At 49.3% G+C, this 12,199-nt stretch overlaps 2 protein-coding genes across 2 annotated transcripts; both read left to right on the top strand.

Moving 5' to 3' along the window:
* Nucleotides 1–165: 165 nt before the first annotated feature.
* On the top strand, nt 166–8,144 carry ONS95_004205 (uncharacterized protein). The gene is made up of 3 exons (XM_058497554.1): nt 166–862; nt 912–7,214; nt 7,266–8,144. The coding sequence occupies exons 1-3, from the start codon at nt 428–430 to the stop codon at nt 7,710–7,712; spliced, it is 7,185 nt and encodes a 2,394-aa protein (XP_058352279.1). The 5' UTR covers nt 166–427; the 3' UTR covers nt 7,713–8,144.
* A 2,536-nt stretch (nt 8,145–10,680) lies between these two features.
* ONS95_004204 (uncharacterized protein) lies at nt 10,681–11,331 on the top strand (the record flags this gene model as incomplete). The annotated part of the gene is made up of 1 exon (XM_058497553.1): nt 10,681–11,331. One exon carries the CDS (start codon nt 10,681–10,683, stop codon nt 11,329–11,331), a length of 651 nt encoding a protein of 216 aa, XP_058352278.1.
* Between the last annotated feature and the right edge of the window lie 868 nt (nt 11,332–12,199).

The following is a 12,199-nucleotide window of genomic DNA, read 5'->3' as shown; positions in this document are numbered from 1 at the left end:
GCGCAATCGAGAACCCTAAAATCAAACCGGCGCTAAGCACAAGACACTAGGCTGCTTTAGGATCTGGCGCCTAGCTGGTCACGGGACTGCAGCAGGGAAGGCGCGTCCACGGGCGGTTGCTCCTCAAGGGCACGGTTGTTTACTTCGGCCGGGCCCACCAGTCAGCGCCGCGTCTATCACAACAGAGGGACGAGGACGGGATGTTTTTCTAGCTTTCGAGTGTGAACACAGCAACACCACCGACGACCACGACGACGTTTTCTTTGTGTATGCAGAATCTGGATTCGCTCACTTGATTGATTGCTTTACGACAACTGTGCGCTCCCAGGACCCAGGCCTTTTGCACAGCCAAATGATGCGTGACGCTTGATTTGGGTTTCGTTCAAACTACAGTCAATGTTGACATTTGCGTACTGAGCACACCACCATGTCTTCAACCTCGCCGCAGAAGCGCGGGAATCCCTTCTCGAGGACCGGGTCCTGTTCTCCTGCTCCAGGCAATTCCAATGGCAGGCCAAAGTCCATGGTCTCGAATTCGCCTTTATCTAGCTCGCAAAGCTCTGGGCATAATCGGTCATACTCTTCCCTCGCAGGAGTCGCATCACCTAGCTACACACCCGTAACACGGCATCGCTCCAACTCCAAAACTGCTGGTCCTTCGTCGAACACTTTTGCGCCATCATTTATCAAATCCGAAGAAAGCCAGAAGGGGGCGGAGGCCGTGAAGGGAATTGAGGGAGAGAATGACTTCTCCGGCAAGAGATATGTCTGGCTGAAGGACCCAGATACTGCTTTTGTGAAGGGTTGGGTAGTAGAGGAGTTAGAGGGCAACCAGATCTTGGTGCAATGTGATGATGGGAGTGTGAGTTGCCTCAGCAGCTGGAGACGATCGTGGGCTGACAATATTCCAGCAAAGAGAAGTCCATGCAGATAGCGTCGACAAGGTCAATCCGGCCAAATTTGACAAGGCGGACGACATGGCTGAACTCACGCACCTCAATGAAGCCTCCGTGGTTCACAACCTTCATATGAGATACCAGGCGGACTTGATATACACATACTCAGGCCTGTTTCTGGTTGCGATCAATCCCTACTGTCCGTTGACGATTTACACGAACGAGTATATCAACATGTACAAAGGTCAAGGGCGAGAGGAGACGAAACCACACATATATGCAATGGCTGACGAAGCTTTCCGGAATCTGGTAGACGAGGGAGAGAACCAGAGTATATTGGTAACAGGAGAATCTGGTGCGGGAAAGACAGAAAATACGAAGAAGGTCATCCAATATCTGGCTGCTGTTGCGCACTCTGACTCACCAGTCAAGAATAAGGTGCAACATTCAAATCTCTCACAGCAAATCCTACGAGCAAATCCTATCCTGGAAGCTTTTGGTAACGCTCAAACCGTGCGAAACAATAACTCTTCTCGTTTTGGAAAATTTATCAGGATCGAATTTACCCGGACCGGAACCATTGCTGGAGCGTTCATTGACTGGTATCTGCTTGAAAAGTCTCGTGTTGTACGACTCAATGCGCATGAGCGAAATTACCATGTTTTCTATCAACTTCTCAAGGGCGCCGATCGCAATATGAAGCAAGACTTTATGCTGGATGGCCTGGACGTGGAAGACTTTGCATATACTCGAGACGGCCATGATACCATCGCTGGTGTCTCTGACGTGGAAGAGTGGAACCTGCTTATTGAAGCGTTCGCCATTATGGGATTTTCGGACAAGGAGCAGGTCTCAATCCTGCGGACTATTGCTGCTGTCCTTCATTTAGGCAACATCACTGTTGTGAAGGAGAGTAGAGCAGCCGACCAGGCTAGGCTTGCTTCCGATGCCCGTTCTCATGCCGACAAGATGTGCAGATTACTTGGAATACCAGTCGAGCCGTTCCTACAGGCACTCCTGCATCCTCGTGTCAAAGCTGGACGAGAATGGGTAGAAAAGGTGCAGACACCGGAACAGGTCAGATTCGCAATCGACGCCCTTGCGAAAGGTATCTATGAACGGGGATTTGGCGATCTTGTCGGTCGTATCAACAGACAGCTAGACCGCACGGGTATGGGATTGGATGACTCCCGCTTCATCGGAGTACTTGATATAGCTGGATTCGAAATTTTCGAGGAGAACAGCTTTGAGCAGTTGTGCATCAACTATACAAACGAGAAACTACAGCAATTCTTCAATCATCACATGTTCGTGCTCGAGCAAGAAGAATATGCTCGAGAGCAGATCGAATGGAAGTTTATCGATTTCGGACACGACCTTCAACCCACGATCGATCTCATCGAGTTGCCCAACCCTATCGGAATCTTTTCTTGCTTGGACGAAGATTGTGTAATGCCCAAGGCGACAGACAGATCATTCACTGAGAAATTACATTCGCTTTGGGACAAGAAGACGACCAAATACCGCCCTTCTCGGCTGGGACATGGGTTCATGCTCACCCACTACGCTGCCGAAGTTGAGTATTCAACAGAAGGCTGGCTGGAAAAGAACAAAGATCCACTGAACGACAACATCACCAGGCTCCTTGCCGCATCTACTGATAAACATGTCGCAACACTCTTCGTCGATTGTGCTGATACAGATGGCGATCCAGGGGCTACAAGAAGTCGCGTGAAGAAAGGCCTTTTCCGCACAGTCGCGCAACGACACAAGGAGCAGCTTTCCAGTCTCATGGCACAGCTCCATTCGACACATCCCCACTTTGTTCGGTGTATTATTCCGAATCACAAAAAGCGTCCCAAGCAACTGAATGCTCCACTTGTTCTGGATCAATTGCGCTGCAATGGTGTACTTGAAGGTATCAGAATTGCAAGGACTGGATTTCCCAATCGGCTCCCATTCTCCGAGTTCAGACATCGATACGAAGTACTCTGCCGGAATATGCCTAAAGGATACCTCGATGGCCAAACGGTTGCTACCATCATGCTCGAAAAGCTCAACCTCGACAAGTCTTTGTTCCGGGTCGGTCTCACGAAAGTCTTCTTCAGAGCTGGTGTTCTTGCTGAGCTCGAAGAGCAGCGTGACGCTTTGATCCGAGAGATCATTGCACGATTCCAGTCTGTTGCTCGTGGTTTCACTCAGCGAAGAATTGCCCACAAAAGACTCTACCGAGCAGAAGCGACTCGTATCATTCAGAAGAACTTCCAAGTTTATCTCGACTTGGGTGAGAATCCGTGGTGGAGACTCTTGGTGAAGATGAAGCCTCTTCTGGGCGCTACTCGTACATCAGGAGAAGTGAAGAAGCGAGACGAAATGATCAAAAAGCTTAGCGAGAAGATGGAGCAAGAAGCTGCCTCCCGTCAAAGGTTAGAGGATGAACGTCGCAAAGCTCACATTGAGTTGCAGGGCTTGCAACAAGTTCTTGAGGGCGAACGTGCAACAGCATTGGATAAGGAAGAGATCTCAAGGAGACTACATGAGCAGAAGGGTCAACTTGAAGACCAGCTCCTCGCCGCCGAGGAGGAGATTGCCGAACTTGAACGCCAGCAAGATGCACTACTGCAAACGAGACACAAGGCAGAACAGGACAGTGAGATGTACCGAACACAACTGGAGCAAGCAGGGCAGATGATTGTTAAGTTAGAGGCAGAGAAAAGGGAACGGACCCAGGAAAGAGACGATCTACAGGACCGGATTGACGAGATGGAGCGAAACCAATCTCAAAAGACCGCCGAAGAATCACGCCTCCAAAAGGACAACAATATGCTTCAGAGTCAACTCAATTTGAAAGATAGGAAACTTCAGGATCTCGAAGGTCAACTTCTCAAAGTAGATCATGAAGCCGATGTCAAGTTGGCTAATGCAACTCGGGACCTTCAGGTGATTCGCAGCAGGGAGCAAGATTTGAACAGCGAAAATCGAAAGCTGAACCAACAGCTCTCTGAATTGGCTGCCGCATCCACTGGATACGAGGATATTGTTCGTCGAAAGGAGAGTGAGCTTGCAGTTCTGCGATCCGATAACCGGAAGTATGAGTCGGAGCGAAAGACATTCGAAGACGAGAAACGATCCTTGATCGCCGAGAAAGAAAACGTTGTGAATCGACTCCGGGAAGTGCAAGCCGAAATGTTTGCCATGAAGTCGCAAAAGGCCCATCTTGAAAAGGAGGCAGCGGAAACCAAGAGGCTCCTTGATGCACGACTCACTGAAGATGCTCAAGCAGGTGAAACTCGCAAGAGGTTGGAGCAGGACATCGAGTACTACAAGGGCGAGCTAGAAAAGACACAAAAGGAACTCAGTAGGACAGCCCAATCTCGAGATGATGTTCAAATGCTCGCAGAACACAAATACAAGGAGCTCAACGATAAGTTTCTGGAAGTTAATGAGGCGAAGATCATCATCGAAAAGGAGTTATATGTACAGCAAGACACTCTAAGGCGGGCAATGGAAGCCAGAGTCACAGCCGAAAAGGAGCGCAACGAGGCTCGAAACGAAATCAGACGCCTTAGGGAAGCTAAAGCCGCAGCTGAAGAGGCTAGGCTTCAGGCCGAGTTGTCGAACGATCGGAGCGCGTTGAGAGTGGCCCGTGAACGGGAGACCAGCTTGCGAAAAGACCTGGATGAGGAACAGGGTCGTGCAAAATACTTTGAGGAGCAATGCACTTTCCTCACTGGCCGGGTCAAAGAGTTGGAGAAGACTATTCTCGACTCCGGGAAATTTGGACTTCAAGTCGACCAGGAGAAGGACCGTCTCCAACGAGAGCTTAATGCAGCCAAAAGTCGTCTCGTGGCATCAGAGCGTGACAACAAGGCGCTCCTCACCAAGATTCAACAGAAGGGGCTTGAAATCTCTAGATCTAACTCGGTGGTCAATCAGCGAAGCCAACAGGAAATCATTGCATCCCAAAGAGAGAAGGCTAAGGTTGAGGAGCAAAACCGCAAAATCACCAAGCAATTGGAGACTGCCCAGAACGAAATCGCTTCCCTTCGGAAGAAAAACGAGAAACTTCAATTGGACTTGGAAGACCGTGCTCACGAGGTTGCTCGGGAACACAAGAGCACCCGCAATGCCGAGAAATCTTCATCAACTACCACCAGCCAGCTGGCTGAAGCAGTGCGGAACCTGGAAGCCGAGCGGCAGCAGCACACGCGATCACGAGACTCGAATCGCCAACTCCAAACCATTGTGGAGACCCGTGAACAAGAGTTACTACAACTGCTACGGAAAGTCGATCCTGAATGTAATCATCCTATGCCTCTGCTCGATGGTGCCAGTGACAGAAGTGCAACAAAGACTCCAAATCTTGTACCCACTCTTGTTCAAAAGGTGGAGGAATTGTACCAGAATCTTCGGGTCCAAACCGCTGGCCGAACCAACGCAGAATCTCAATTGGCAGAGCTGCGGAAGAGATTCGAGGATGAGTTTGGAGAATCGCCTGAGAGACATTCTCCAAGTCGCCCCAGACTGGAAGAGATCAATCCAAACCAGGCCTCATTCAACCACTCGCCAAGTCATCTTCGAAACAAGCTCAACGGACGCCCTCGTTCCAACGTGACCACGCCCACCCGCAGATTCCCAAGCAACGGGACCGATGCTCAGGACTCGGGACGCTCTGATCGAACCGCTGACATCTTAAGCTTCAATAATCGGATGGATCTCAAGGCCGATTTTGAAGAATTGCAAAACCAACTCCAGATGACACAGATGCAGAACCGTCATCTCCAGAGTCAACTCGAGCGGACAACACCTGCCAGAGAATTATGGCCCGATGATAGCCCCTCCCTCCGTCGCGTACAGAAACTGGAACAAGTAAACAGCAGACTACATGACATGCTGGATGATTCTGCTAAGAAGGTTTCTGCCTTGGAGAAGAGTATCCAGACTGGCGAGTTGTCACTGAGAGACGTCCAGACCAAATCGCACGAGGAGCTCTTCGATCTCATCAACAATCAGGAAGATTCTCGCCGCTCGTTACTGCACATTCACAATGATACTGTTGCTGATCTTAACGACACCAAGAAGCATTATGAAGAGCTAAAGCGGACGCGGGCTACCCTGGAAGTTGAGCTCAGAGATGCCAAGTCAGACCTTGACGATGTCACACAGCAAAGAGAGCAAGATGCTGCCAATAGAAGTCAATTACTTCAGGAATTCGCGGATCTCCAGATTCGCCTTGACGCGGAATCTTCCAAGCTACTGGACGTAACATCCAGTCTGTCCTTGTACAAGAGTCGCGCCGATGAGTACTTCAGCAAGTTGGAACAGGCCGAGATTGCAGTCATGAAAGCAAATAGAGCTGAACAGTTCGCCAAGTCCCAAGCGAGAGAAGCCGAGGAGACTTGCGCCGAGATCATGTCTGAACGCAAGCAGACGGACGCGACGATCGAGGATCTGCAACGACAGAATCAGAGCTATGAAGAACGCCTTGAGGATATCTCCGTTGATCTGGAAGCCGCTCTTCAAGCGAGAAAGCGACTCCAGCATGAGCTTGAAGACTACCGAAGTCAGCGAGCAATGGACATCGAAGACAAAGAGACGAGTATGGAGCAAACTCGTAAGAAATACCAGGCCGAATTTGCCACACTCACCAATGAGTTGGACATTGCTCGGGAGGAGAAGCTCTTCAGACAGTCCGAAAATACTCGACTTCGAGAAGAGTTGGAGGACCTTCGGTCAAAGTGGGATGATGAAGTGCTCAACAGCTCCACTTGGTCCAAGGAGAAGGCTCGCCTTGAGTCGACACTCTCAGATCTTTCAGCTTCTCGCGATGAAGCTATCAAGGCTCATACCGATGCTCAGGATAAGATTGTCAACATGATGTCTCAGCTTCGCAGCTTGAGAACCACCATGGACGACGTAAGTGCCGAACGCGATATGCTTCAGCGAGAGAAGAGAGGTCTCGAAGCGCGATTGTTGGAAGCTAAGACCGGTCTCGACGATCTCGCTCGTGGAGACAGTCCTTCGTTGCGCAATGCCGCCAGTCTCGATCGTGAGCTCCTCGAATTGAAGTCCAGCCTTGCACAGCAGGAAGACATCGTTGCTGCCGCTGTAGGCAAGATGCGACGTGCCGAGGCTCTTACTGCTGAGATGCAGAAGGATATCGTTGCTGAGCGAGAGACCACTGCGCAACTCCATACTGAGAAGGCTGCGCTTGAGAAGTCGCTCAAGGAGCTTCAAGTCCGACTCATCGATCTCGAAACAAAGGGCTACTCCAGTGCCAGCCAGGATGTGAGGTTCCTACACGGTCGGGTTCAAGAGGTAAGAATCACCACTGCAAGCACAGAAAGAAGATTACTAATATCTCAACAGCTGGAATCCCAACTCGAAGCCCAAGAAACCGAACGGAACAAATCCCAACGTTCTGTCCGCAATGTCGATCGTACCGTCAAAGACCTCCAACTCCAAATCGAGCGCAAGGAAAAGGCAAACGCCTCTCTCCACGAAGACATCTCCCGCTCCCGCGACAAAGTCGAGAAACTCCTCAAAACCATCGACGAACTCCAAAGCAGCGAAAGTGAAGGACAACTCGCTGCCCGCAGAGCAGAGCGCGCTCTCAATGAGGAGCGCGAGAAAGCGCTGAGACTTGAGCGCGAACTGGAGGGGTGGAAGGGTCTGAAGGGCTCTGGGACGGTGAGGAGGGGGAGTGGTGCTGTTTGGAATATGAATGGGACGTCGGCGGATGAGAATGGTATTGATGTGCCGAAGCGGAAGAGTAGCGTTTCGAGGCAGGTGAGCTTGAGTAAAGGCTTTCTGTGAGGCGAGGGAGGTGGATGTGGAGAAAGAGAAAGAGGAACAGAGAGTTGAACAATAATGTTAATAGCGAACTGAGCTGGTACACGTGTATATAGTGGATAACATAGATGTTTTTGTGCGTTTGGCGTTGGAGTATTTGCTGGGAATGAGCATGGTTGGGATTGGGGCTGATCATGGATAGTGGGTTGTGGGATGGGAAGGAGAGGGGATGGTATAGTTTGTATTCATTGTGAGAAGTGTATTTTACTGCATTATTGTATGCTGTTTCAATTGCGATTATTTTCCGTCTCTGCAAATGTTGTATCTGCGCATTTTCAGGACCGCCATGAACATATCCAAACTAGTGCGAGCTCGCGCTAGTGTGTGTAAAAAGGCTCATGATACTGTACTTGGGTTCTCACATAACATTCAGCGGAACTTTGATATATCGACTGGCATTAACGTTGGGTCTGTGGTCGGGGTTCAGACAACCGAGCCAGCGATTACATATTAGATGATTTTTTCGTGCCCGTTTATCTAAGCTTCCTCATTTCCAGCTGTTTAGCCTTCAATGTCCTGTTTCGTGGTTTGGTTGTAGTTGGATGGTTTGGTAGGCTAGTGTTAGCTCGATGATGGGCTTTCTGTCATGGTGGAAGGTCAGGTTGTGGTCTTTACGAGCTAACTAATTAACTTTGCCCATGGGAGATTCTCTTGCTACTCAGTCGAAATTGTAATAGTTTTCGGAAGTAGATTTATATAAGCAACCTTGCACTACACAGTGCTTGAATCTTGATTTTGAGTTTCAAAACAAAAAGTGGTACTCTTCACATATCCGATTGTAATTCTGAGCCTCATATTATTGGTACTCTTCACTTTATCACCCATATCTCCAATTCATTCTCGAGCAAAAGATATCGCTCCTTACCAATCCACCAACGAATTCTAGGTGATTAATTAGCCTACATAATGCCACCCTCCAACAACTTCATCGAGTTCTCCTCGATCCCCGCCCCACGCAAGGCACATGAACTCCACTGTCACTGTCTGTCATCTACTGACTGTTGGATGGCTTTCCACCGCTTTTCAGACCTACCTGCTGAGCTTAGACACATGGTTTGGAAGTTCTCACTCCCAGAACCACGCAGAATCGTGTACTTGCAGAGAAAGAATGTGCAAGGCAAAGCGTGCTTGAGAGTTAGAAGTGATTGCGAGGTTGGTAGTGAGAAGGGAGAGAAGAAGTTCTTTCAGGGAACGAATTTGATTGGTAAGTCTTGCTGAATTTTTCCCATTCGAGAAAATGTAGTAATTGTGCCATTAGATCTCAGTGTCATCCGACACCCCGACGGCTATGATATCCCAGGAAACCATATAAGACCCAAATCGTTCGGCTTCCGATCCAATACTGTCATCCCAATCGCTACAGTCTGCCAAGAGAGTAGAGCCATCGTCTCGCAGCGTTTCACGCTCGCTTTTGGAAGCGAGAATTTCCCACCCACGACATGGTTTGATTTCCGTACCGACACGCTGTATCTCGACTGGGGTTTCTCCAGACACGGTTTCGAAGAATGGCGATCATCAAAGAATACTAGCTGGCGCTTCTCTCGACATGATCTATCTTCCGATGTCAGAAAAGTCCATCGATTGGCACTCAACGATGGATTCGAAGTCAACACCGAGCTCGTCCCATACGAGGACTTCGACATGCGGAGGGAGAACTACGCCGAATGGGTGCACGACATTCTCGAGACATTCGGCCACGTCAAGCAACTGACATACGTCGACGCAGATATGACCTACCGCGCGCGCTCGAGATCCGAGGTCCGCGAACTGGTGGATATGGGAGGCATCGTGGACATCAACGAGATCATCGACCAGGTGCACATGATCGAGAAGCGGGCAGAGTACCACCCTGCGATCATGAAGGCAATCAGGCAAGCCAACTCGGATCGGACAGAAGGAGTCTTGAGGTCGATGCCTGGTTCTTGGAGACGACTGGGAGATCTGCGGGTCTTGGATACTGTTGAGGGTCTGGCGAAGAGACCTAAGTATCAGTTGCCGAAGCACATGAGGTGTACTACCATCACCACCAAGAGGCGAGCTGACCGCTGTGATGCTGCCATGGAAAGGTGTTTTCAGCTTTCCGATGAGTATTTCGTTAGACTTACCGTAAGGGTGGTCTTTGGTGGTGTGACACGTCGAGTTCGGGTCGGGGGCCGTACGACTATGCTAGATATCATCAACATTGCGAGGAAGTATTTAGGCGTTGGTCCTGACCGTACTGTGAGGTCTATGGCGTATGTATACAAAGAATCTCATGAGCGTATCCGGGAGGAATACGTGGATCATCTGGTCAAAGGCTGGGAGAAGCAAACCATTCTATCTCATTGCATCCCGCCCGGCATCAAAGTTGAATATGGGATTCGTTTTCGATGCCTAGAATGAGCTCGAACTTGTGAAGGACTAGGAGGAAAACTGCATGTATTCGATTTAGGTTAAATTTCATTCTACGCAGTCAACTAATTATCAATTTCTTAATTGTTTGATCATTCCAATGGTGAATAGTCTGCCTGCGATGTGGGTTAGAGCTCGTAATGTGGGTTAGAGATCGTGACTCCCACAAGACCGGCTTGGTTCTTCGGAGGATTTTGATATTCTACTACATCAGAGAGTTATCTCAAGCAAAATTCACTTTTGGACAAGTTTGCGGTCCCATATCCTCAGCCACTTAGTACAAGAAATGTTCGTAAAGATTATGCGAATCATGTAAACAAATCCTCTTTCGGTTAGGCTCCTCTATGCCCCAAGCCAAGCCGAGTCTGTAGGTGTACAGCACGGCATGCTCGCTTGCCCCATGACTGACTCCACCTCTCCACCCTCGTCATCGACGACATCCCCATCCTCAAATCCCTATCACTCCCAACCCGAAACAACAAAACAACCATCCAACATCACCAATCTCGCCCGTTTAAATAATACAAAAATCAGATAGATTATGGATACCTTTATACCCTTCCTAACCCTCCCATCGGAACTCCGAATCAAGATATGGAAATTCGGCTTCCCAGAACCCCGCGTCGTCCCAGTCCGCTTTAACCGCGCCAGCCAGCAATACACATCGACGACCGCGCCCCCAGCCCTCGCCCACGCCTGCTCTCAATCACGCTCGATATTTCTCGAGACGTACACGAAACTCGTGCTCTCCCCGCGCTACACATCCACCGTATTCGTCGATTTCGCGCGCGACACCCTCTTCTTCGACAACCTAGACTGCAGTCCCGACGGAGACCTCTCCTACGACCTAGCGCTAAGCCCCCACGCAGACCAGATATTGAATTTAGCTGTGGATGCGCAGTTATGGGAAGTGTTAAGGGTTTTCAAATATGATTCGCTGAGCGAGGTTAAATTGATGCGGAATCTGCGGACGGTGGCCCTGGTTATGTCGAAGGATTATGATAGGGGGCTACAAAGGAGGATGGATGACGATGGGACGCAGAGTCTGTTTATTGATGTTGATGCGAATACGGTGGGCTCGGAGATCAGGCATGTGCATTGGTATGTGGAGAGCTTGAGGTGGGAGATGAAGAATAGGCAGGAGGAGTATTGGGATGGGAATACACCGGTCATTCAGATGTGGCTTTTGTGATGGAGGTGCGGTGCTCTGAATTGGTATAGAGGTGAACCGCTGTGATTCCGAATAAGAACGGCACAGCCATGGGGTAAGATCGGTATTATGGTCTAGTGTAACATCATAACTTTGGTGTGTTGGTGGCTGGTTAGCACACCTTGACACGCGAGAATGGCTATACGCCCACAATTCGGGGCCTACAATCAAGTGCTTGAACGAGATCCCTACTTTTTTTTGGTCGTTCCTTGCATGCTTCATTTCCTGCTATTTGTTCCAAGATCCTGCAGTTAGTCCGGCATCCAGACATCTGATAGGGCAGCATTGCGAGCTGTCAACATAGCTGTCAGACTTTGTCTTGAATGTTTCATCTGGTCACTTCAGAGCGTATCGTTATTCTTACTCAATGGCTTTGGGTTGTGAGATTGGGAATTATTTGTATCTGAGCGCTTCATTGAGCCAATTCAGTACTTGTCTTATGATTGTTTTTAGGGCTTGTTCTGCATCTTATCGTCTGGATCAGAATCTGCTTACGGGTGAGTGTCATAGTAGGGTGAAGCCACTCAGAAGACACCCTCTAACCAATGAAGGTCAGCTGCTCGGTTATTCAATCTAGCCAATGAAAGTTTCCGGCTCGTTAATCACTCTATATCACATTTTATTGCCAGCGTTGGTTCTGCATTAGTGAGGTCGGCGTTTTGATGTTTGATCCTCCACCAGTGTAGGCTGCCTATCCATTCGCCCTCACGGCCAGTTGGACTAACCGTTACCCAGAAACCGTTTTCACCCTTGCTCTTTTCCCATCTTCTCTTTTCCAACAGAATACTAGAATGGTTCAGCATATGATTCACCTAGTTCTTGTCCCCTACTAGACTTCATCTTGTATTGG

Source organism: Cadophora gregata (assembly GCF_030347475.1).
Source record: "Cadophora gregata isolate MNR1 chromosome Unknown scaffold_14, whole genome shotgun sequence".
In the NCBI taxonomy this organism is placed as follows: Eukaryota; Fungi; Ascomycota; class Leotiomycetes; order Helotiales; family Ploettnerulaceae; genus Cadophora; species Cadophora gregata.
Note: the sequence above shows the minus strand (reverse complement) of the source record. Positions and strands in the feature narration are given on the sequence as shown.

What these genes read in the sequence shown, in the direction of transcription:
- ONS95_004205 (XM_058497554.1), top strand. Translation starts at nt 428, where the DNA reads ATGTCTTCAACCTCGCCGCAGAAGCGCGGGAATCCCTTCTCGAGGACC. An exon ending in TGCAATGTGATGATGGGAGT is followed by an intron (nt 863 to 911) that starts GTGAGTTGCCTC and finishes ACAATATTCCAG; the next exon opens with CAAAGAGAAGTCCATGCAGA. An exon ending in TACACGGTCGGGTTCAAGAG is followed by an intron (nt 7,215 to 7,265) that starts GTAAGAATCACC and finishes ATATCTCAACAG; the next exon opens with CTGGAATCCCAACTCGAAGC.